This window comes from Corapipo altera, unplaced genomic scaffold (genome assembly GCF_003945725.1).
Source record: "Corapipo altera isolate COAL_440 unplaced genomic scaffold, ASM394572v1 24, whole genome shotgun sequence".
In the NCBI taxonomy this organism is placed as follows: Eukaryota; Metazoa; Chordata; class Aves; order Passeriformes; family Pipridae; genus Corapipo; species Corapipo altera.
In genome coordinates this window covers 7,794,757-7,818,933 of record NW_020884903.1, presented here as the reverse complement: position 1 = coordinate 7,818,933, position 24,177 = coordinate 7,794,757, and the positions used below count along the sequence as shown (strand labels likewise).

At 36.4% G+C, this 24,177-nt stretch overlaps 1 protein-coding gene across 9 annotated transcripts in view; it reads right to left on the bottom strand.

The window, feature by feature from the left end:
* Positions 1-18,136: 18,136 nt before the first annotated feature.
* SOCS6 (suppressor of cytokine signaling 6) overlaps positions 18,137-24,177 on the bottom strand; it is a 32,955-nt gene continuing 26,914 nt past the window's right edge. For all 9 annotated transcript variants that reach the window (XM_027650937.1, XM_027650929.1, XM_027650936.1 and 6 more), the window contains one exon: positions 18,137-24,145. In XM_027650937.1, the coding sequence (XP_027506738.1) occupies positions 22,416-24,020 (1,605 nt within the window). In that variant the 5' untranslated portion in view covers positions 24,021-24,145 and the 3' untranslated portion in view covers positions 18,137-22,415. The remainder of the gene's footprint in view (positions 24,146-24,177) is intronic.

Sequence of the window (24,177 nt, the reverse complement as noted above, 5' to 3'; positions counted from 1 at the left end):
CTACTCTATCACTGCATTTTCTGTGACAATGACTCACTTTATTGCATTATAAATGAAAGTATGAGAATGGGTGCAGCAGTGAACCGTGTACATAAATGAGCCCATGAATCCTAGGAGATTCTAAAACTTTCGTTTGCACCTGAAAAATAGAGAACCAATAGCGGAAATGAGATAGGCTGTGTTCTAAATATGAAGTATTCAAAATAATGTGTGGAAGAACCACAGAAAACATGCTTTCTATATATTTGTATCTAAAGATAAATAACTTATCTATGATAATAGCTTTGTGAGCTCTACAAAACTAAATCAGTAGACACAGCAGCTAAGACGAATATCATTATATCCAGGGTAGTCCCTGTAAATGGCATACAGCAATGAAATACTTATACAGATCCATGATAACATCTAGTAAATGAGAGACATAAATGCATCTGTCATAATTCCTCTATGTTAGTAACCTTCTAAACAAAACTCAGTAAATCTGGAGAAGTTATTCAAAGAAATTATAAGAATAGGTAGCAAAGGAAGTTACCACTGTCTCTGAATTTACCTCTCTTGTTTACCTAACAACTAAGCCAGAAACTTTCTGAAAATATCAATTACTTGTACAACAAGAGTGGTCATTCATCAATAATGAATACTATTTATGACTACATTTTATTTCACATCAAACCAAAATGGCTGTTCCTTCTGAATTATTTCAGAATGATGAAAAAAAGAATACTTGCCTAAACATTTAATTGAATGTGCTATTCACCCTATTTTTAAAACAGTACCAAACTAAGTTTCAAAATGAGAAGGTTAAAAATTTCATTTGGAGAAGAATGACAAAAAATATTTTTATATTCTGAATTTCTTCCCCTCTGCCACAGTGTTTTTCAGATAAAACTGCATGCCAGATTCAAAATTCCTGAAAATACAGCCAGAACACTTTTACCATCTGGTTTTTGCCCTCTGTTGAGGTAACATCCTTTATGCAAATTTATGTCAGCAAAGATTATATTAAGACATATGCTGAAAAATGTAATAGTTAATTTTTTGGAGATGCTAATCTTTAAAACATTTCGTAGTAAGAATAAAATTTAAGTTAAAAGAGGTAGGTTGTATTTTGAGGTCTCCATATAAATAGAAAAGGATTAGTATGGCACTATCTGTCTGGGGCACTATTGTGAAGTTCCACTGACTGGGTGTTAGGAACATTATGTTATGAGCTGTATATTTCCTCCTATAAGTAAGGTTTCTAAAGAATAATTGCATGGGAGAAAAATAAGAGAGGCTAAAAATAATATTTTTAGTAAAATATCCTTAAGCTAAGTACACACCAAAAGGTTAGCTATGTTTATATCTTAGATATATTTTAAATTACAAAAACAAATTCCAGGTTTTTCTACCAATTATTTATGAATTCAGAAAATTTTCTATTGATTGAAAACTATTTTCTCTAGGCCTTCTCACCAGATGCATAAGTATCTCTTGTCTTAAGGCTACGTGATTTAATCAGGAACTGTGTGTAATACACTTCACAGAAGTAATTAATGCGCGATCAATTTTGTAATTCAAGACTTCAGCTCAGTAATCCATAACACAAGAGAATCTAAAAGAAGGCACTTGTAAATGAATTCTTTGCTTGGAACACACCTGAAATTACCACATTGTTCAGCATCAGTTTTTGTGGAAGAAAGACCAAGAGGTTTCATTTGAATTTTGCTGAGTACTTTGTTGTTAATTTTCATGCACAGACATTTTGCTCATGAGTTTAAGACTCAAAAAGTGTCCTAAAGTGTGGGACTGGAGTTTTCTAGTGGTTTAAATTCCTTGTCCTTCCTGGACAAGATCCCGCTTTCAATTATTGGGGTATGGATACAATGAAATTTAATTGATTTTCTCTTTTGTTCAGAAGATACAAGGCTACTAATACCTATTTATGTTTCGGCAGATGTGTCCTCTTCTTCAGACCATATGGGATTGGAGGACTCTGGACACTTCAGGTATTTTTTTCTGGCATCAAGTAATGCCATCATATCACGTGTTTGAAAAATCATAGAATGTCTCTTAGACCCACCTTGCTGCAGTGAAAATCTGCCCATGCTTTTATCTCTGGAAGTAGACATTCTCAGTGATTCAGGCTACAGTTAACACAAATCATCTCAGGACTAAAAGCAGTAACATTTTATGTACATGGCAGTGGACTGCATGAGCTTTGCACAGATCCTGCATTTCTTAACTTCATTTACATTGTTTTGTATTATCTGTGCTTTTCTCTTGGGCACCAAAATCCTCCATTACTCAGAAAACTGAGTGTTAATTACAATTGGTTCTCAAAGGAGATTTGGTTTTCCAACTCACAGGCACACCAGTGGCAGATCACCGCCTTCATCTCCCAGAGCCTTCATCTCCTCTGACCTTTGCATCCCAGGGATCCTAAGTAAGCATCAACATTTTCATCCCAAAGCAAATTATAAATTTGGTCTTGTTGCTGCAAATTTTACATATTTAGATCATTTCACAGCTATTACTACTTTCAAGGAAATTGACAGTTGCCATTGTCCCTTAGTAGCACAGACAAGGCCTGAGTGACTCCAAGACTCAGATACCACAGGTTGGAGGCAACTCTGAAAGTGACTGAAAGCATTAAGTCACTTTGCAGAGTACAGAATACCATTGCAGTTACTAATGCAAAGATAAAGCATGTGGTTTGCTATAACTGCAAGACTCCTGCCACATAAAGACATTTGCTGTTCTTCTCATGTTACCAATAACAGGAGACAGGTATATGACAGCACTTACCGCTGGTTGAGGGGACAGGTAAAAAGAGATAAAAGGGAGAAAGACCAAAAAATCCAGCTATGGAAGCAATGTTTGAAAGAGGTACAACTGCAACACTCTTCTTTCTCAGAATTTATCTTCTTTGTTTAGAAAAAAAGTAGTAGCAGCAAACAAAACTAAAATAATTCATAGTCAACTATGTTTTTCCTAGTTTTGCAGTTTTCTTACCCTTTCATATTCCCTGTGAACAAAACCTACATAAAACCCCCAAGAAACATTAGTGACAGTCTTTGATGGATGCAGTTATGAATTATAATAAATAATTATGAAGCAGTCTAGATTTGAAGGTTTTATGTACACAATCACTGCAGAATACCAACAAGGTCATTATTAAGGTCCTATTTAATTTGATGTTTTCATTAAGGACTTCAGAGAAAGAGAGCATCCCACACAAATGCAGGGTTAGCTAAAGGCCCACTTATGAAAGCATCTGGGAAAAGTGATCCAAAGAGTAAAAATGACATTTCTTTCAAAGAAGGAGTGAGAATCAATTCTACTGAGCAAGCCTGATTTGAACCTCATCAAGTCAAACAGCTTCTGTCTTAACTTCATACCCCTCCTTAAAAGACTATGTCAAAGTTCTTATTTTCTTTCTGTTTCTTTCTCCCAGATTTTGATATTTGCATACAGTCCCATTAGGAACATTTTCCCTAAAATTTATAGGGACAATTTAAGAATGAACAGAAGTTTATGCTGGATCTTTGACAAACCTTTTCCTTATGATGCAATAACTAGCCAGAATATCACTCCCACATTTCATTCTGCTAGCACTCAGAGACGTTAATAATTAAGGGAAGAAGGATAAAGGAGGCAGAGTTAATCTTCTCTTTGATATAAAGTATGTTTTATTCTGATTTCTCCTTGCACTTAGCAACTGAAACGTTGTCTTGTACAGTCACTTAATGCAGAGACTGGTCCCAGCTACCCTTCATAACACTTTAGGTGTGTCCCCTAAGCCTGTTATTCTACTTCTGTGCACAGGGTATGAAGAACTGACATATTTAATTAAAAAGTTACAAATTCCTCTTTGCCGTCATTTCAGCCAATTTCCTGCCTGATGATAACTCCTGTTTCTTCCACAGCCTATGCAAGTGTAGTAACAAAAATATGTTTTTTAAGATATGTTTGTGAACTTTAAAAAAAAAAAAGATATTTTTCCCCAGAGAGGATGGGTTGTGTTATTGCTGCATCAGCAGGTACTTGCTTCCTGTGATCACCAGGCAAGAAGCAGCAGCCACAGGCAGAGTAGCTCCCAAAATCAACAAACAGTTAAGCTGATGGTTAGGATCTGGTTCGTCTGGTTTTAAACTAAGAGCAAAGAATGGAGTTGTGATTTAAATCAGAACTAGCAATAAAAACATGTGGAAGATCAAAGGGGGATGGGAATAGACTCAAATATCTGGGGACCACTATAATAGCTTTCATTCTAGTGTGTATTGAAAAGTACCAGGTCAGCTGATAACAAGAAAATATATTCTAATCTCATTATTGCTGCTGAATATTGAAGTGGGAATAAGCTAGGTAAGCCTGTCTCAGCCTTCTCATTTTGTGTCATCTTAACATGCCAAAGACAGAAGAATTAAGGGCTTGTCCTTGAATAAATTACCTCTCCTACACATAAAGAAATGCTGTATAGGTTACTGTCTCTCTCATTTTCTCTTCCAACCATTCTTCATCACAGTCACAAATCTATGGCTAATCTATAGCTAATTGTCAAATGACATCCTCCATGACTAATTAACTACCAGGGAAGCTAACACTCCCAAAAATAAAATGTTTGATGGGGTGTTTCCCTCTATTTCACATTCAAACAGCCTGTTATAAATTGATGATACCCCAGCTGACTTTTCCTTCAAATGCCAAAGCCTCTCCTATGTAATGGAACGTGAATTCTAAGTAGAAAGACATTATCCTTTATGAACCATATCACTGCAAAACCATAAATCACTCTTCTAAATGATTTCTCTGTGTTACATGAGTAAAATGCTGAATCTATCAATCCCTCTTGCTTTATGAGTCTTGGGACAGCACAAAGGCGTGAAAGCTGAAAGAGTGCATATTAATCCTTCTGAAAACTCAAGACTCAGCTAATGCAAAGAAGCAAGTATGCTTGACACTGCTCATTTGAAACCTACAAAATGAATAACCCAAATGGGGAAGGTCCCACCGTCACATACTGACAAAGAAGCATAACAAATGGCAATCTACTGAGTATATATCAACAAAATCTGATAATACTAGTAAAAACATCTATTGTGGACCCATCAGCATAGGAAAGACATGAATCTGTTCAAGTGGGTTCAGAGGAGTTCACAAAAATTATCAGAGGGCTGGAGCACCTCTCCTGTGAAGACAGGTTGAGAGCTGAGGTTGTTCAGCTCAGAGAAGAGAAGGTCCCAGGGAGATTTTACAGCAGCTTTCCAATACCTAAAGGTATAAGAAAGATCAGGACAAACTTTTTAGCAGGGTATGCTGCAATAGAACAAGGAGTAAAGGTTTTAAACTGAAGGAAGATTGATTTAGATTAGATATAAGGAAGATATTTTTTTACAGTGACTGCGGTGGAACACCGGAGCAGGTTTCCAAGAGAGGTGGTGGATGCCCAGTCCCTGGAAACATTCAAGATCACGGTGGATGGGCTCTAAGCAACCTGATCTAGTTGAAGATGTCCCTGCTCATGATGGGGGGGTGGGACTAGATGGTCTCTAAAGGTGCTTTCCAACTCAATGATGATCCTATGATCCTGTGATGTTCCTTAATATATCTAAATGGATACTCTTGTTTTGCCCTTTCTATTAACTGGTAATTGTACAATGCTGTCAGGCTCTACAGTATTTAGAAAAGATTATTACATCAATATTTTTAAATTGTTAGCATTTTAGCATTGTTACTAAAATTGATTATCCCATAAATTCCTTGCTGCAGTAAAATTATGACTATACAAATATTTCTTCCCTGACAATGAGCTTTCATAGTGCCAGGAGAGTTCTTCAGAGGGACTTGGACAAGCTGGAGAGTTGGTCTGATTCCAACAGGATGAGGTTCAACAAGGCCAAGTGCTGGGTCCCACACTTTGGTCACAGCAACCCCATGCAGCGCTACAGGCTGGGGACAGAGTGGCTGGCAGGCAGAAAAGGACCTGGGAGTTTGGATTGACAGGAAGCTGAACATGAGCCAGCAGCGTGCCCAGGTGGCCAAGAAGGCCAATGGTATCTTGGCCTGGATCAGGAACAGTGTGGCCAGCAGGTGCGGGGAAGTGATTCTTCCCCTGTACTCAGTGCTAGTGAGGCCATACCTGGAGTACTGTGTCCAGCTCTAGGCCCCTCAACTCAGGAAGGATATTGAGGTGCTGAAGCAGGTCCAGAGAACAGGAACAAGGCTAGTGAAGGGACTCAAGCACAAGTCCTGTGGGAAGAGGTTGAGGGAACTGGGTTTGTTTAACCTGGAGAAGAGGAGGCTCAGGGGAGACCTTATCACTCTTTACAACTACCTGACAGGAGGTCGAAGCCAGGTAGGGGTTGGTCTCTTCTCCCAGGCAGACAAAAGGACATGGTCTTAAGCTGTACCAGGGGACGTTTAGGTTGCATATTAGGAAAAAATATTTTACAGAGAGAATAATCAGACATTGGAATGGGTTGTCCAGGGAAGTGGTGGATTCTCCGTCCCTGGGGGTTTTTAAGACTGGATGTGGCATTTAGTGCCATGGTCTAGTAACCACGGTGGTAGTGGATAGAGAGTTGGACTTGATGATCTCGGAGGTCTTTTCCAACCCAGTTGATTCCATGATTCTATGATTCTAGCCTCAAGGCTTGGGTCACCTCTTTCACCCAAAAGTGAGAGAAGGAGATGCATACCCCACAGCACCTTTGCCTCACTGGAGAAACCTATTTAAACCTCTTACCTATGTTTCAGAGATACCCCTTGGATATTAGCTACACCAAAACCACATCAATAGTGGAAACCAGACTTGTCAGCCAGCAGCTATTAATGGTTAGCATACTTTAAACACTTATTTTAAATATGCCCTTTCCTTCCTCCAAAGAGCACCCAAGGTTGAGTGAAAGGTTTTGCTTTTAAAAGATATTACCTTTAACATTCTAGTATGTGGAATCAGCATTTGGTCAACTGCCAACCAGCTTCACAAAGCAGTTCCACTGGTGTGTAACTACATCTAGAATTGAAAGAAGTATTATCCTTGTACCTCTTTCCTCAAAGAACCAGAAGACAGAGCTGACATTTTTTGAATGTTTCATTAAGTTTAATAAAATAAATATCTAGATAAATAAATAAAACAATGACATGTTGCTGAGCAGACATTTCTCTTGGTACACTACAAAAGCTGAATAGAGCACTCCACAGCCATGTAAATTGCAGACATCTGTCAGAAAGCAGTATGTGTGAATAGTTTAATTTCAAATTGGAAGAGTGATACCATGTATCTACAGATCAATAGCAATCTGATAAACTGATGAAGTTATTTCAGCTTCTAAATTACACAGTAAAAAAAAAAAAATAGACTGTATAGCGAAATTTTAAAAAACATTGAGTGATATTCTAATGCCTCTGAAAGCAACATGATTTTGATTTCAAAGTAAAGAGAATGTGAATTCTCTCCTGTGGTAGTTTGGTCTAGGCCTTCCTTGGTGACCAGTTTGTAACCAAGGAAGGGCCCAGATTTACCCAGAATTCCCTACGATTTTTACATAAGCCAGACTATAAGAAGAAAGGAGGAGAGGCCTTCGCTCTCTTTTCTTCCGGTGGCTTGGAGGTGCAGGTTCCCTGCTCTTGAGTCTGCCGTGTTGGGGAGCGAGGCCTGGTAAGGCCTTGTCAACCTTGGGAGGCGGAGGTTGCCGGTGATTGTTCCAGAGCGACTCTTGGTTGTCGCAAGAAGAGTAGTGAGATATTTCTTTGTTAACTCTTTTAGTTGCTAGATATTGGGCTACTAATAGGGATATATATATATTTTATTTTGGTTTTGTTCCTTTTCCTTTCCCCCTTCCCTTTCCCTTGTGAAATTGTATATATATTTCAATTGTATATAACTGTAACATCTCCATATTGCTTTCTAAGAACACACATTGTAAAGTAATCAATCCAGTTACAAATCTGTTTATCAGATAATTTCTAAAGCATAGTCTCATTTACTGCCCGTACCATCACAAACTTTGAAACCTCTAGTAAGGGACAAGACTATCTCATACTTTTTTGAGTTTCATCTTATTTTTAATGTTCAACAATCTGGAAAAGTTAAAATGATAGATATAATTTTTATACTTTAAAATATACAAATAAGTGTGCTGTTTATTGATTTTCTTTTCACCTCCACAACTCATCTAGAATAATTATCAACGTACTTAGAGAAATAAGAGTTGACAGAACCTAAGAGACAAGTAAGCCTAGTAAGATGAAGAAAAGAGTAATTTGATATTTAAAGTTCTTAGTAAATTCAGGTCCCCTAAAACAAGTCAATATCTATCAGCCTCGGAATATTATTTAAAAAAAAAACTCACGACACAGACATGAGTAATTTCTTATACTCTCACAACACAGACACAAGTAATTTCTTATACTTTCTGACAAATTATTGCTTCTGTTTAGTTGGCACAAGCATTTGGATTGATTAAATTCCTGGAAATATATCCATTACAATTTGATGTCCATGGCTGAATAAATCTGTCCCTTAAATAGAACATACAGATGAGCTACTATCAGTATACACAGAGGCATAATTGTCTCCAAAAAAATCTTGACTAACCACAGCTTCTGAACTCTGCAGTGCCCCATCAATGTTTGTCAGCTTATATTGGCTTGCTAAAGCATTTGGAGTTTTTTGTAAGAATGTTTGTCGTTATATGAATTGCTCCTGATTTTCTAGACAGAAAGGTCAGGTGAAACTGCTTATTTGCATTTACAGTTCAAATTAATTTTAATTGTATTTATACAATGCCAATTGTATAAATTTCTTCAGCATCCTCTCCCACGCAGTCATATGAATGTGCACAACCATACATGCACAGTAATGGATAGGCGGATTGTATTTCAAATAAAAAACTCAGTAGGATTATTGCTTTTAGTAGGTTGGCTACCTGGATAGGATAGGTGATCTCTTTGGAGTCTGCATCCAATCCCTTGCTTACTTCACTCCCTCCCCTTAAATTACTCCCCTCAAAACATAGTGCTTTGTGTAAAAATTATTTTCCTTACCCATATGTTTTATCCAGTGGTCTTCTGTTCTTTTCTAGTTGTTCTGCCAAGCTTACTGAAGCTCAGAGAAATTAAACAACTGTGCAAGGTCACATACGTGTCAGTTCAGCCAAAATTAGCAGCAAGATTTAAAAACAGATATATAACTGCATACAAAATAGGGAGAAAAAGGTGAAACTTTATCACTTTGGGGGTTGTTTTCTGGGTTTTTTTTGCTAGGCAAGCTTAGGTAAATCATGGCCCTATCAAGAAGAGGTTCTCTTCTCTCCTTTCTCCTGGTGGATCCTTGATTGTGCCATACAACCACCTTTTTGCAAAGAAAGAGCAAGGTTCATAACTTTCCTCCTCTTGTAGCACCTCTGAGGGACAAGCCGTAGAAACAGACAATACTGTATCCAACTTTTAAAAAGGGAAAGGTATAAGTAGCTGCTGGTACCTATATCAAACCCTCTGCTGGACAACAGTGACCCAATATTTGTTATAATCCTTTTTGGAAGCTGAGAGAAAAACAGTACACTACTTCTTTAAAGTGAAGAAAATTAGCCTCTTTTTCTGTCCTGACTTTTAAATTTTCCTGCTTTATACCTATAAAGAACTGCATTTAAGAGAATTGTGCAATGTATACTAAGAAGACAAAGGATTTTATGAGGTAATGAAATATTTTCTGCATTAATATTACTGTGTGCCTAAGAAAAAAAGTAGTACATTTGAAAAAAAAATGGAAGTAGGGTCACTGAGTGAGGCATGGGCAAGCTTCAGTTTTGCTCAAAAGGTGTTAAGATATAGTTCCACAACAAAAAATGCATTACTATTAAAAATATATGAGGATATAATAATATACTATCTTCCTACTAAAGATAGATGAGATTTTAATAATATATCACCTCCATATATTATATGAAGGATTTTAGTTCTTGTCATCTTCCCAAGCTGCATGCCAACTGCATCATGATTATTTAAAATATGTGTGGTTTTAAGTCCAAGGTTTGAAACTTGTCAAGGTCTGCAGAGGAGAAAAAAATTGTGCTCATTCTTAATTTCTTTTGTATTTCCCCTGCTCTGTAAAATAGCTCTTGTTTAAAATGAAACAGTGGCTATCACCTTCTATCAAAAGCATAAGCATCTGTTCCCAACAGATTCCTACAGAAAGGCAAGGATTTGGGTTGATTACCATATTTTCACAATATCTGCCCTCTCAAACTAGAATTTGAGATTAAAAAAAAAAAAGTAATAAAAATTACTTCTTTTACTACATAAAAGATACCAGTTTTTTCTTCTTGTAATAGTATTGACAAGCTGAGTTCCAAATATGGAACATTTTCAGTTTTAGCCTTGAAAGGGAAGAGGTGATGCATAGGCATTTATGATTCTATACGCATGAGGCCCCAGATTTTCTTACACCTCCCAGTGCTTCACATTTTTCAAATATCCTTTTAGAGTTCGGAAATCACTCATTATGCACTTACTACTTTTAATTACTTCCCACCATTTAAAAAAAAATCTTTGGTCAAAATCCCTGGTGGTTTTCAGTTTCTCTCCTCAAGAAAAAAGAAAAACAGTATTTGACATGCCCTTCAGCATTAGTACTTTTGGAATAAAATACATCTTCCCTTTGTTCGTTATCAAAATCTATTTATATATTTCCATTGGGAAATATCTGAGACTCATAAAGCAATGAGGAAAAGCACTAATCCATTCATTAGCTGAGTATTTGATCTTTTCCAAGACTATTCAGGACAGAAAAATTAGACTTTGTTATTTTTCTCCTAAAGCAGTATAATCTTTAAGAGAAATGTAAGAATCAAAACCCACAAAGCTGGTTTCTGATAGATCTTTGAAAACATAGTCTCTGAAAAAATCTATAGAAGCAAGCTGCAAAATGCCTCGGAGAAGAAATAGATATACGGGCATCAAATTATGAAGCTTAGACATTAGGTACATGGGTATTATGATCAAATTCAGCCAAACACACAGAGAAAAAAAAAAAAAGGACAAAATCCTTATAATGTAGTGTTAATCTTTACCCAAGATGTCTCCAACCCCCCAGTAGTATTTCTTCTCTTTTTTACTTGCATATAAAAATTGAAGGATGAAAGATGTTTTCCTCCTTCCCCTCCTCCCTTTTTTTCATTTTCCCCTAGCTATTTCATCACCTTAGCAACTTAAAACAAACAAACCAACGTCCAATACAAGAATTAAAATACAATATGAAATAAATACATCAGTATGTTACCAATCAATTATAATGATTAGCAGATCAGATTTTCTTCTGATATAAACTGATATGCAGATATTTCTAATATTTTCTATGCAGTTAAATATGCCTATGAAGCACTGCTTTGCAAACACAGGAGAAAGAACATAATTTCCGATTTGCTCTTGTTCTTCTTATATGTTGAAATATTTATACTACACAGACTCTATGTTGGTTCAAATAAAATGTCTCTCTCGGATATATTTTTCAAAGCTTTCAGTGTTAGAATGAATCTGAAGCAGATCTTGAATTAATTTTAACACTGGCTTTGCACTAAAAAAAGTACAGAAGAGCTTCATGAAAAATATGTTAGATGCTCCAGCTGGGAACAATCCTTTGCCTCGAAAATGACAAATTATTCACTGTTCTGTTTAATGTTTCACTAAAAAAAAAAAAAATCAACACTTTCCACAACATTGAAGAAGGTACTCATCCTTAAAATTCCTACTGACCCCAGAACACAGAAACAAGAATTCTTAGACAGGATTTAAAAATTTACAATTTCTCACCCAGTGTTAAAACATATAAGTATAAACAGAGTCAGATTAAAGACCCTCACAGCTCAATATTATGTTTGTTCAGTTAGAACCCAACCCTGGAAAAGATGATGAGCACAGTAAAAACATAAACAGTCTGCCCAGATACCCTCCTAACCATCCAGCATTATCTTTGCATTTAGCAGAACCACAACAAGTATTTCTAACACATGAACTTACTGTGTTCTTGCTCGCACACATTCTTAGCACCTAAAAGGTCCCATGAAAAGGAGCTTCCCACCTCAAGACCAACTGCGTGAAGCACATCCTCCTCTTCTTTCTTTTGAACCTCTTCCTCCTACTTTTCCTTTTTCTCCCTTAGATCTTGTTTTGGGAGATACAATGACAGGAATCATAGATCCCAGTTCACACTCAGTTCATTAGCCACCTGAAAAAATTTCATTGCCCTTGGCCAGCAGCCTGGGGCAACAGTTGGCTGGTTGTGGTGATCCTGCAGGTTAGAACTCAGGGCAGGTAAAATGTGATTAGTAGCATCAGCTGTAAATGGAACCTCATTTCTCTGACATATTATTCTTATTCTTGTTATGACAACTCTTGAGAATGCTTGTCTTAAATCATTAAGACCCTTAAGCATTAATACCTGCATGGAAGATTTCTACAGAGACTTCTAGAAACAAATACTTCATCTGTTCTCACTAATTTTAGGATAACTTCCTTCAGCTTGCCAAGCAACAACCATTACCACATTGCTGAAAATAGACAAGGATTTAACCCAGAGGCCTTGCCTGGAGCCTCTTCATGGGGCTGTACGAGCACTGGAGCAGCTGACAGCATGTACAACACCGGTCAAATGATGTTTTCATTGTTGCTTCCTCTTCTCCCACATAAAGGGACAGAAGTTATCTTTGAGTCACATGGCAGGTTTTAATATGAATATCCCACACAGCAAGCCATGTCAGAGATGCCACAAGGGCAGCTGGGGAAAATTACACCAAAACAAGTGATTAAAGTGACAGGAGATTGAGCTGTAAATGATCAGGCTGGGTAAAGTGTGTGGGGGAGGAGAAGTGTCAGGACTAAGAGTCACAGTGATGAAGAACACTGCCATCTCTACACACTGGTATGCCCTCAGGTAGATAGGTGGATAGGTATGCATGTGAAGAAGTGTCAGCATCGTAAGGCATAGTTTTCTTCCTTTTTTTTTTAAATAAAATCATTATAAAATCATTATAAAAACATTGCTAATCGTCAAGTAGATTTCCTTGCTCTTAAAACATGTATTTTATGACAGAAAATAAAAATACATCACAGTACAATCTCTGTTTGAAACGAAAATTATAAACTCCTTTCTTCAAATTTGTCTTCTAGAAGCTCAAAGCTATTATTTTTGTAGCTATTTTTCCTTGCTTTGCACTGTACATCACATATTCTACGCTACCAAGTATTGACAGTTTTACAAGAACAATAACCTTCCAATGACTGAACACATCACCTAAACTTTAAAAAAAGCAAATTTATATGAAACTAAGCAGTTTCCTACCTCAGCCTGTGTAAAATGTAACTAACACTACTGGAGAAGCAGAGATGACAAAATTGGAAAAAATTCTACCTCTCCCTCCACAAAAAACCCTCTTAGATCCCACCACAAGTTTAATTCTGATATATTATAAGTAAATTTATACAAAGTAACTAAGTAACTTGAGTACCAGCTAGGAGGCATGATATCTAAAAATCAGTCTCTGCTGAATAGAATTGTAACTAGTTCCTAGAAGGATAAATAATTCACTGAAAAGTTACTTGAAGCAAATTTTTATGTATGTTGTATGCCTTTCTCAGCCTCATTAAAATTGTTTCTATATTTTCGTAATATATCACTTTCAAATGACACCATCATTTGTGTATTAAACAACTACACCCTAGGACAATTTCTTATCTTTAGCGCTGATCTGTTTGGACATAATATATGCTACTGAACTAGATGAGCTATACTTGAACAGATCTCAAGTGTTGATTATTTTGTTGCAGTTCTTTCACAATCCTTTTACATTTACAGTTGTGCAAGATGATCATGTATAAAATGAAGGATTTGGGACTTTGGGGTGGCTGGAGGCAGGGATTACTTCATTTTCTTAGGACAGACATTTTCTGTCTTCGAACTATGCTGTTAGCTGATCTTAGGAAGTTTCCAGCTCATGTCACCAGTACACTAGGACATCAGTGAAAGTAATACTTAGTATGTATTACAGCTGGAAGACCTTTTATTGTATAAGAATAAAGCAATACATTAAATTCATACATTGAATTTTTAGAGACAGAAAGTAGTCTTTAATGATTACAACAGCAATTACTGTTTCTGAAACGAATCTTTCAATCTAACATTCTGCTTCTTGACTATCCATAGGAAATTGTCCCAAAATTAATTAAACCTGAAAATTTATTGAGGTCAATGTTAATTTAAAGATTTGACAGTGCCTTTTTTTTAAAAAATGTAAGGAAATGCTTTCCGAAATTTAAATAATTTTTTTCCCCAAATACCACTTTTGGAGAAAAGTTGATGATCTAATTATGAGAGGCCACGGCTTTTATTCTAAGCAATAAATTATCTTCATAAGAAACTTGGATATACAGTAAATTAAGTACCAAAAGATGACAGTAAGGTTATCTTCACTTTCATTATTACATTAACCCACAGGAGTACATGATTCTTTGATGAACCATCTTAACAGTTAACTGGTATGAAGTTAACTATGTCAATATTAAATTTCATGTAACTGCCTGATACCAGACAAAAAAATTTCTCACTGAAAATACAGCAATAGTAACAATTTCTACGCTTTTATAATTTTTTTAATTTGGCTTCATCCACTGAAACTGAAATGACAAATGAAGAGAAAGAAAACTTAAGGGGAAGTTAGAAAACTTGAAACTGGTCAGTGATTGTCACAAACGACTGACAAAAAGGAACAAGTCTGCCATGGACCTGCATTTTGGTATCGTTTACCTTCACCATAGTGTAGAAAGACAGGAGTTTCTCAGAACACTGCATTTCAAAACTTCGTACTCATGAGAACTACAGGGTATCTTTGAATTTGTTGTACAATAAAGTTTTGAAACTGAGACTTTTAGAGATTTCAGCGTCGTGAGACTGACTGAAAACACTGCTGGCATAAAACAGTTTAGGTAGCTTTTCCATTAGCACAAAATAGGACTGTTTAAACCAGAGACAGTTTGCTTCAGACAAGATCAGGTTTAAGGAAGGTTAGAACATTCAAAGGTTTGTTTATTTTCTTCTTGGAGTGATATAGGGTAGACAATCAGGGAAGAAAGGTGTTCTGGAAGAAAATAAAGTATGCTTTTCAGTGGAAACCTGAGTTTGGAGTAGTGGATACACCAAATAAATTCCAACTAGAAACTGAACAAGACAGCTGCTGTTTCCTGATGGAAGCAGAAAGCTGGGGCAGAGGAAAAAGGGAGATATTTTGTGGGAAACCAACACTGCCAAAAATCTCTTCAGTTTGAGAAAGTGGTGTTTTCCTTTCTTTCTTAGCTTAAAGAAGTATAACTGAAAAGACATGTGAATTAAGAAACAGATATGATTACGATCACATGATGATAGATGCCCCAGTGGTTTCATGCAGAAATCTGGAAAACACATTTGAATTACTTTCTCCATCTGTATAAGCAATATTTCCTATTTAAATAGCTGAAACCAACAGGGGATGCTTTTAAAAACTGCTCTTCTTACTGCAGTAGGCTCAGTGAGAAACACCCCATCACAGGGACAAGAAAACTGGATTGCAGCTTAAAAGTCCTGTAAATTAAAGAAAATTAGACAGAAATGTTGAGCAGACGAAGACATAACATACATTTACCATCACACACAGTTGCTCCAAAGTTTTACAAAAGTTGTCTTACCTCTGCTACAGTTCCTTTGAGCGGATGACGAGACTTCCCTCAGCCCATAACTGCCCAAATGGCCCTTGAGCTGTCAGTGTCAGGAGCAGTCCAGACTCTGTCACACATACTTCCTCTGTGTGCATCTAAACTTACTCATTGTCACCCATCAAAAATGAAACACACCACAAGTATCTTTCCTTCCTCATTTTGTGCATGCAAACATTCCTTTATTTTTAAGCTTCTTTCATGAGGGCTGGTACCGTGCCTACCCAAACCCTCAGCAGTACCATCTCCAGAGTTTCCACTTGAAGAGATTCAGGATATGGACCTGTTGGAGCAAGTCCAGTGGAGGGCCACCAAGATGATTAGAGGGTTGAAGTATCTCTCCTACAAGGAAAGTCTAAGAGAATTGGGATTTTTCAGCCTGGAGAAGGCTTCAGGGTGACCTAATTGTGGCCTTCCAGTACCTGAACGGAGCCTACAAGAAAGATAGAGAGGGACTTTTTACAAGGGTGTGTAGTTACAGGACAAAGAGGAATGGCTTTAAACTGAGAGTAGGTTTAGATCAGCTATTAGGAAGAAATTCTTCACTGTGAGGGTGGTGAGGCACTGGCACAGATTGCCCAGAGAAGTTGTGGATGCTTCATCCCTGGTAGTGTTCAAGACAAAGTTGGAAGGGGTTGTGAGCAACCTGGTCTAGTGAAAGGTGGCCCTGCCCCTGGCAGGGGGGTTGGAACTAGATGACCCTTAAGGTCCCTTCAAACCCAAGCTATTCTATGGTTCTATCAGTTTGGACTGAGACTCTGATCTGAGGCAGACCACCACCTATTTCTCAGTCATTCCTTAAAACCTAACAAAAGACCACTGTTGCCACTCCCTACAATATCCTATTCCTGCTTTACATGGTGGTGACAGGATAGTTATTACCTTACCAGAATAAACAAAGAAGTGCATATTGATGTTGCAAGGGATGATAAAATCCTTAGCTGAACCTTAGCCTTTAAAAAGGCAAAAAAAAAAATAAAAAAAAAAATTACAGACTGTAACCAAATTGTATGTGTTGGAAGAAAGTGATAGAACATTGTTTCCTAAACATTATGGACTTCCACTGGATCTTACAGTTTTGTAAGTTTTGAGGTCTTGTCTTAATTGCAGAGGATGACTTAATTCAGCTCTCCACTGCTGAAGGTACCAAGGTACCACTACCTTGGTACCTACCTTGGTATTATCAGAAATACAGCAAGCTTTCTGTATCAGGCAGTGCCTTAGTCTTTCTCTTCCACCCACAACTAAAAAGATGATTGAATGTAAGGCAGAAATAATTACGACTGTAGGCATCTTGACTATAAACATTTCAGCCCTGCCTGGATCATGCTAATTTTACAGGTGGTTGAAAAATTAATTCTTACTTTCACTACTTACCATGGAACCATCTTAGGGTAAGCTTATTCTTCACCAAATTTCTGGAGTGAATAGAACAAACAAAGAGAAGAATATCAAGCTGACCCAGTAACAAAACTCCTGCAAGATCCCCTGTGCACTAGGGGAACAACCAAAGAACATACTGAGCATAAAGCAATACCAGCCCCAGCAGTAGGAAACAAGAGAATGTAATTTTCTCTCAAACAGCAGAAACTATGAATTATTTCTGATTACTGTTTAAGGACTAAAGTTACAGGATACATAGAAAAGTACATACTTGTGGACAATATGAACACTAGTGACTTCCTGCCAGGGCTAGGTTTTTAGTTTGGTTGTTTTAAAAAATGAAACCAAACAGCCGCCCTCCCTGCCACCCGTTTATAACCAACACTTAAGGAGCTGATGGTATTTACTTGAACTTGAGTAGTGAGTCCAAGTCCCAAATACATGAAAACACATGAACAATTGTGCATTTCTTTTGTAACATAGAAACTGTTTATCTTGGATCTTCTGGTTTATTTGTGTGACTTCCCAGGGTTTAAAATTTCACTCCCTTTTTAAAGTGAATCTAAGACAGCATTGAGAGAACATCTGAAGATCAATACCATATATAACTTTCTCTTTTTGAGCTAAATAAGAACTATTTGCTTGCTTAGAAGGCAAGAGATACTATAATGCCTTTGAGGTACTTCTGGATGAGGTGGAGGCTTTTGTTACGAATTCTGTACATTTTTAATGGAAAAAAAGCCCACGTAAAATTATCAGAAAGTTAGCTTACAGTACTTATGCAGACCTTTCAAAAATTATATTCCAGTTAAGTCCTGGCAAATTTTTTTTGTTTTCTTTGAAAAGTAGAAATTAAAATAATTGGTATACAAAAATATTTTGAAAGTCAACAAGTAAAGTTTAAAAAATATATAGTTTAAACTGTAACCACTAAAATTTAAATGTTTTGAGTCAGATGCCCAAATTTTACAATGTCTCTCAGGGTTTTTTTTATTTTAGAACATCATTAAAGTATAGAACACTCCACAAATCATTTTGTGAATGAAATTTTTATTTACACACTGTATCCAGAAGCAGATACATAAATCCTTATACAATTATTTTTCAAAAATGTGCAAGAAATTACTATAATTTTGTTTACAAACCAAAACACATTAAAATCAATGGACTTTGGATAATTCACTCTGTGGTGTGCTTAGTACAAATAGTGCACACCAGTTCTGAAACAGAGAAAAGTGTAAACTACAGCAATCTGGATTGCAAGTATTAACTTCATGGCACTCCATCATCACTATAAAAATTCTTTAACCCAACAGGTATTCATAAAAAGTTCGTTTAGAATTTTTCATTATCTATGTAGAATTTAGAACACTTTCCAGATACAATAATGCCATACTTTTCATATTATGACCTATCATCTGGCCCATTTTTATTTATAAAGAATGCCTGTAATTTTTATTCTTTGCAGTCATAGAAAGATTTTATGAAATTAAATTGGCAATCATTAATGCATCCACAGCTTAGCTCAGAATTTGAAAGTTCAGTAATAGAGAAATGCTTCTCATCAGAATCATAGCCCATATATTGCTGGTATGCTGTTTTAAATTTATAATTCCAGTATTCACATAGATGAAATGCATCAAAACAAAAACTGCACAGATTTTCCTTAGCCCAGCAGTCAATATTCACAGAAAGAAATTGGCTTTAACAAAATGCAAAGTCAGTTCATCTGAGAACAATGAGTTTAATTAATAATTGCATTTCTGATCCTTCTGACAGAATTACACTTTGATAAAAAGATGGCATTCACTATGTCAACAGCAGGATAAGTGCTATATCCTTCAAACAGATCAAAGAATACACATTACTTTCAGTTGTTTATAACACTGGCTTACAAAACAAACAAACAAACAAACAAAAAACCCACAGAGGAAATTGTGCAAATTTATTATTTCCAAATATGTGTGGTTTAACTCTTCTAATTGGTAAAACAATGTTATCAATAATGTCAATCATTTCAGATGCTCAAAAAAAGTTTTATTTCAAAGTTTCCTTTTTAAAAATATTTTTCCATAATTCAATCATAAAAAGCATACTTTTTGAACCCTTAAACTGTTGTGCTGAATAAATAGCCATATTTCTAATCTGTAAGGATCACAGTCAGTAAGCTTTTATTCCTAGTGTATCTACTTCCAAAGTTCCCCAAAATATTCTCAATCATTTTCCTTTTATTTGTCAAGGACACTTTGTTCCTCTAATTTTCATGAAGCAGAAGTCAACACAATTTTTGTGGTTATTCTGACTACTTCTAAATGGACTCATAACTGTTACTGTGTTTCTTTTATATTAATCTTTATTATAGGAAATTGTAAGTATCTTTAATGTTTTCGAAGTATTTTTTCTGGGTTCCTTCTCCTGGCTGGCCAGTTACCTCAGCATAAAAAAATACAGTGAGGTTCTGATTAAAGAAACCTGAAAAATAAGTATTTGTGTCTACTTACTACTGATTTAAAGTATTTTGAGCTTTGTAGAAATATCAGCGCCATTTTTTTATTCAGAAGCAAAGTGCTATGTGGTTCTCACATCCTATACCTCAGCCACTTTAAAGTGTTCCTTTTGTGGTAGTTTTATAGGGGGGTGGGGAAATGACAAAGTTAACTTGACCTGATTAAATTCACAGATGAAGAACAAGCAAGGAAGGCAACTCAGAAACTGGATAGTTGAAAAAGAGTTTAAAGAAAAAAAAAAAGCATCAACATTTATGAGTGAACAAACTGAAACTTATAGAGGCATGAGCAAGAATTTTGACATGTGTGTTCTTGCACCTTTTTCAATTCAGCAGTAAGACCAGGATATTATAGCTTCAAATATTTAAGTTTCAATGCAATGACTGCTAAATTAATGCATGTGGCATAGTATAAACATATGTTTAATGCATTCAATAGTGGTATTAAATGGCAAAGAAAATATTTAATATACTATAATCTTTCAAAGATTCCGTAGAATGCATAGGCCCTTTAGTATGGGGAAAGAATTTTTAAAGTGAAGAAAATGCCAGAGGCTTTCTTCCAAAAGTATGCATCTGAAATCCACAAAACTTATTTTCTTTTTCCTCCTCACAGACAGAATCAGAACACTGTACCATACAACAGGTTATTGTGCCTTTTTGAATAAATTTAGTGATCCTGATTCAGAGGAGGGGGGGACGGGGCATGACTGGATAGGGGGAGAAGTCAGTAGAGATAAAAAAAGAAAACAGAATTCACACTTTCATAGATATATCTCCATGGCAGAGCCAACAAATTACATGTATAGACTGTTCTAGATTATTTCATTTTTAAGTTTAAAACTTTATCAGACTAAAGAGGAAATCCTTATTCTCCCTCCCTTAAAAGCAAAGGCAGTCTTTATCTACCTTTGATTTTCTTTTTTTTATTTTTTAGTTAAACATTATGGTCAAAAAAATAAATTAAAAAAATATAAATTTCGTCTATCAATTCAGGCAACCCAAGATGCAGTGCTACTGCACCACCTTGCAGCAATGTATTCATTCCTAAAGACTCATCTGAGGGGACCAAAAGGCTAGATTAAATAAGGAGAAGAAAATGACCTAAACAAGAAAGCTGTATCCAAAATGAACATCACCTTTTTCTAAGGTGATGTTTACTGATTAGCCACTCCTACCAGAGACAGGGAATATGACATTCTAAAGTACAAAACAGGGGGGCAGAGGAAGACAAAGCAAGCCTCCCTTCCAAATTAGCTATGACCCTTTTAACAAATAACTCATAAAAGTGATTGAAACATAGGAGAAAGAGAAAAAAAACCCAACAACTAAAACAAAACAGGAAAATGCCATGGGTTAACCTTGCATGATGAAAATACTACAGTGTAGAACCTGTACTCCCCATTGAAAGTCTTTTTTCCCTACAGAAGGTTAGAATAACTGTAAGCTTTTCAAATGCCAGAATTTTTGACAGATGTCACAAACATTTACTTAATTGATTCAATATTTCATATGTCAAAACATATTTCATGACAATAAACTGAACATTTTCTGTGGTCACTGTATATCCAAACATCTTTTCTCAATGATTTGAAAGACAAGAATAGAGTTTTAGAGATGCATTTTAAGCATCTTCCATACAAAATGTTATCAGTCCATTCCTTCCTCCCCAAAGGATATACAAAAAAGGGGAAAATGATCCAAAGGACATTAGTGTATTACTGTAATTTCTGAAGTGAAAAAAAATGCAGAAAAATGAAAAAGGATAAAATTTCCAGTAGCTTGAATATAAATAAGGTAGAAATCATCCTATTAAAAGTTTTATCCCATCCCCAAAATGGCTTATAATTTATGTTCCACAATAACAATTCCTAGAGTCTTCCTACAAATCCAGGAAATTCCACTCCCCTGCTCCCCCAAGATGAGGCAGGAAGGAAAAGGCCAAAAAGAGGAGACCTGGTAGGTGTTCATTTATTTAACTGATGGTATGATTAGAAAAGGTAATATTTGACAAGATCCCAATATCACAATTTCCTTACAGGTATTATATATTGACTTTCATTGACTTTTTTTTTAAAGGCCATTTTTAGAGGACAAAACACTGAGACGAGAAGAAGGCTGAATCAATCTTCTTGAACACAAGAGTGTACAGACAATACAAGGCTTAGGAGGAAGGCATTTGTTTTTTTTTCTTAAAGATATGCTGCATAATCATGTTCTCATCACACAGCTCTGTCTATACATTAGGGCATATCTCTATAGGAATTTTCTAATTAGGACACTAGGAAATAGTTATTACTATAGGTGTAAATGCAGTAATTTAGAATACCAATATGTTCCTTATCCATGATAGTTTTTTTTCAAGAGGTTGTTTTAAAGGAAAAAAAATTCCATTCAACAAGTTTCATTTGACTTTTACTTATCGTTGAATACACATGAAATGTGCTTTCAATGCATAAAAATCACAGTGGATAGCAGCAAAGGACTTGGGGGAAATTAAGGAGAATTTGATCATTCACATTGTGATTAATCTGCACATTGATGAAAGATAGCTATTTCACACTTCTAAAAATAAACTGAGATCATTCTTTCCAACAAAACAAAAAAGAAAGCCTCCCAAAATACACAAAACCCCCCAAAACAAACATAAATCCAAATGCATTACTTTTCTTTTACACACAAAAATGAAATATTTTTATGGCAGCAAAAGATTTTGATAATAATGAAAGTCTGTAAACTGTAATTCAATCTCTTTTTGTTGTTGTCGTTCCCAAAGTGCAAGATGCAAGATTCCCGTAAGCTTTCAGTAGTGCTTTTCCTGTAAATAATCCTTCATTTTGTTTGGCAAAGGCAGTTTTTGAATCAGGTCTATTCTGGTGTACTGACGTATTACAAAACGACACAGGTACTGCAAAGAGCGCACCTGCATAAACCGAGACACTGGATTTGTCAGTCTCACTGGGTAAGTGGCAGATCCAGGCAGCCGGGATCTCGAATAGCAGAAAGCTCCATTTTCAGAGTCCCTGATTGAATGTTCAATTAAGTCAACTATAGATGTATGTCCCTCCACATCTGGCTGTTCATAAAAACTAAACCTACCATTTGAGTGTTCAATTCTAGTGTGAAGAGTTTTTCCATGGGAACGAAAACTCAAACTTAAAAGATAACGATCATCAGAACTATCTCGAACGAGAAACGAGCCATCAGGCACATTAGCTAATTTTCCCTCTGCCTCCCAACGTGTAATGGGGCCCCAGTACCATCCTTGTTTTGCAAGTTTTTTCAGTTCTTCTGTCAGACTCGTCACAACCATAGGACCACTGTTCTGTACAGAATCATAGACTCTTCCAACTCCTGGGGCAGTGTTAGGATCAAAATTCAAATGGCAGCGCATACTTTCAGCCACATGGGCATCTGTGCCATTTAATCCATTGAAGTTCCTTTGGATTTGATTATTCTGCATTGGAGGTAGCAAAGGTGAGAGTGGAGGGACATCGCTGTGATTAAGTCTTGGGCTTTGCAACATGACTCCTGTGGTACCAATCAACAAACCATTCACCGTCTGGTCCACAAAGATATCCGGTGCAACGACTACATCCTGTTCCACTTGGCTCTCGTCTTCATGGAAAGCATTTCCCCCCACTTGAGAAGAGACAGTTGAAACTTCCATAGGTGAGGAACTATCCAGACAGTAACTACGTGATCCTTCCAAAGGATACATTCCCTCATCTAAAGGCACAGTATACTGAATGTAGTCCTGAGGCATTAATCCAATAACTACAGGCACATGTTCATCAATATGAAGATGCAAGTCTCCGTTCTGAGATTCTGTATTTTTTAATGCATTGTTTTGTTCCTGGAACACATTTTCTGACTGCAACTCATGGAAGTCCTTTCTAACACCATTCAGTGCTGGGCTTGGATTAGAGGAATGGACCAAGGCCTTGACTTTCACTTCCATTTTGATGCAAGTCTCTTCCGAATTTGTAGGTCGAAGGGGCCACGGAGTTGGACTGTAATGGTGATTACGGAGGGAAGTAGATCTCAGAGGTCTTTGAGCTCGCACATCTTTGAAGGTTATTGGAGCAGATGAGGAAGAAAAGGTGTCATCATCTGCAGAGCTTACAGATGGTGTGCTGCCTTTGCCTTTCTGTTTTTGTTTTGCTGAAAGCCTCCTTTTTAATGTACCCATTAAACTTTCACTTTTTGATCTATTTTTGCCTCCTTTTTCATCTTCACTATTGACTTCACAGCTAGCCAAATCTTTACCATAGCAGCTGCCAAACAAGGAGTCATCTTTTCCAAATTCACTTAAGGATGGCTGCTGAACCACTACAAAGTCACTTTCGTCTTTACTTTTATTTAAGTTAAAGGACTTGCGAATTGTTTTCAGACTAATTTTCTTCATTATGACAAGTTAGCAAATCTGGCTGATCAGCAGTGCTTGCGGTGATATAGCCCTAACACATGCAGAGCAGCTTCTGCTTCATTTACGTGTCTTATACAGCCTCATTTAACTTCAAGAGCCATTTCCTGGAAACAAATAAAAAACAATTAACTTCAAA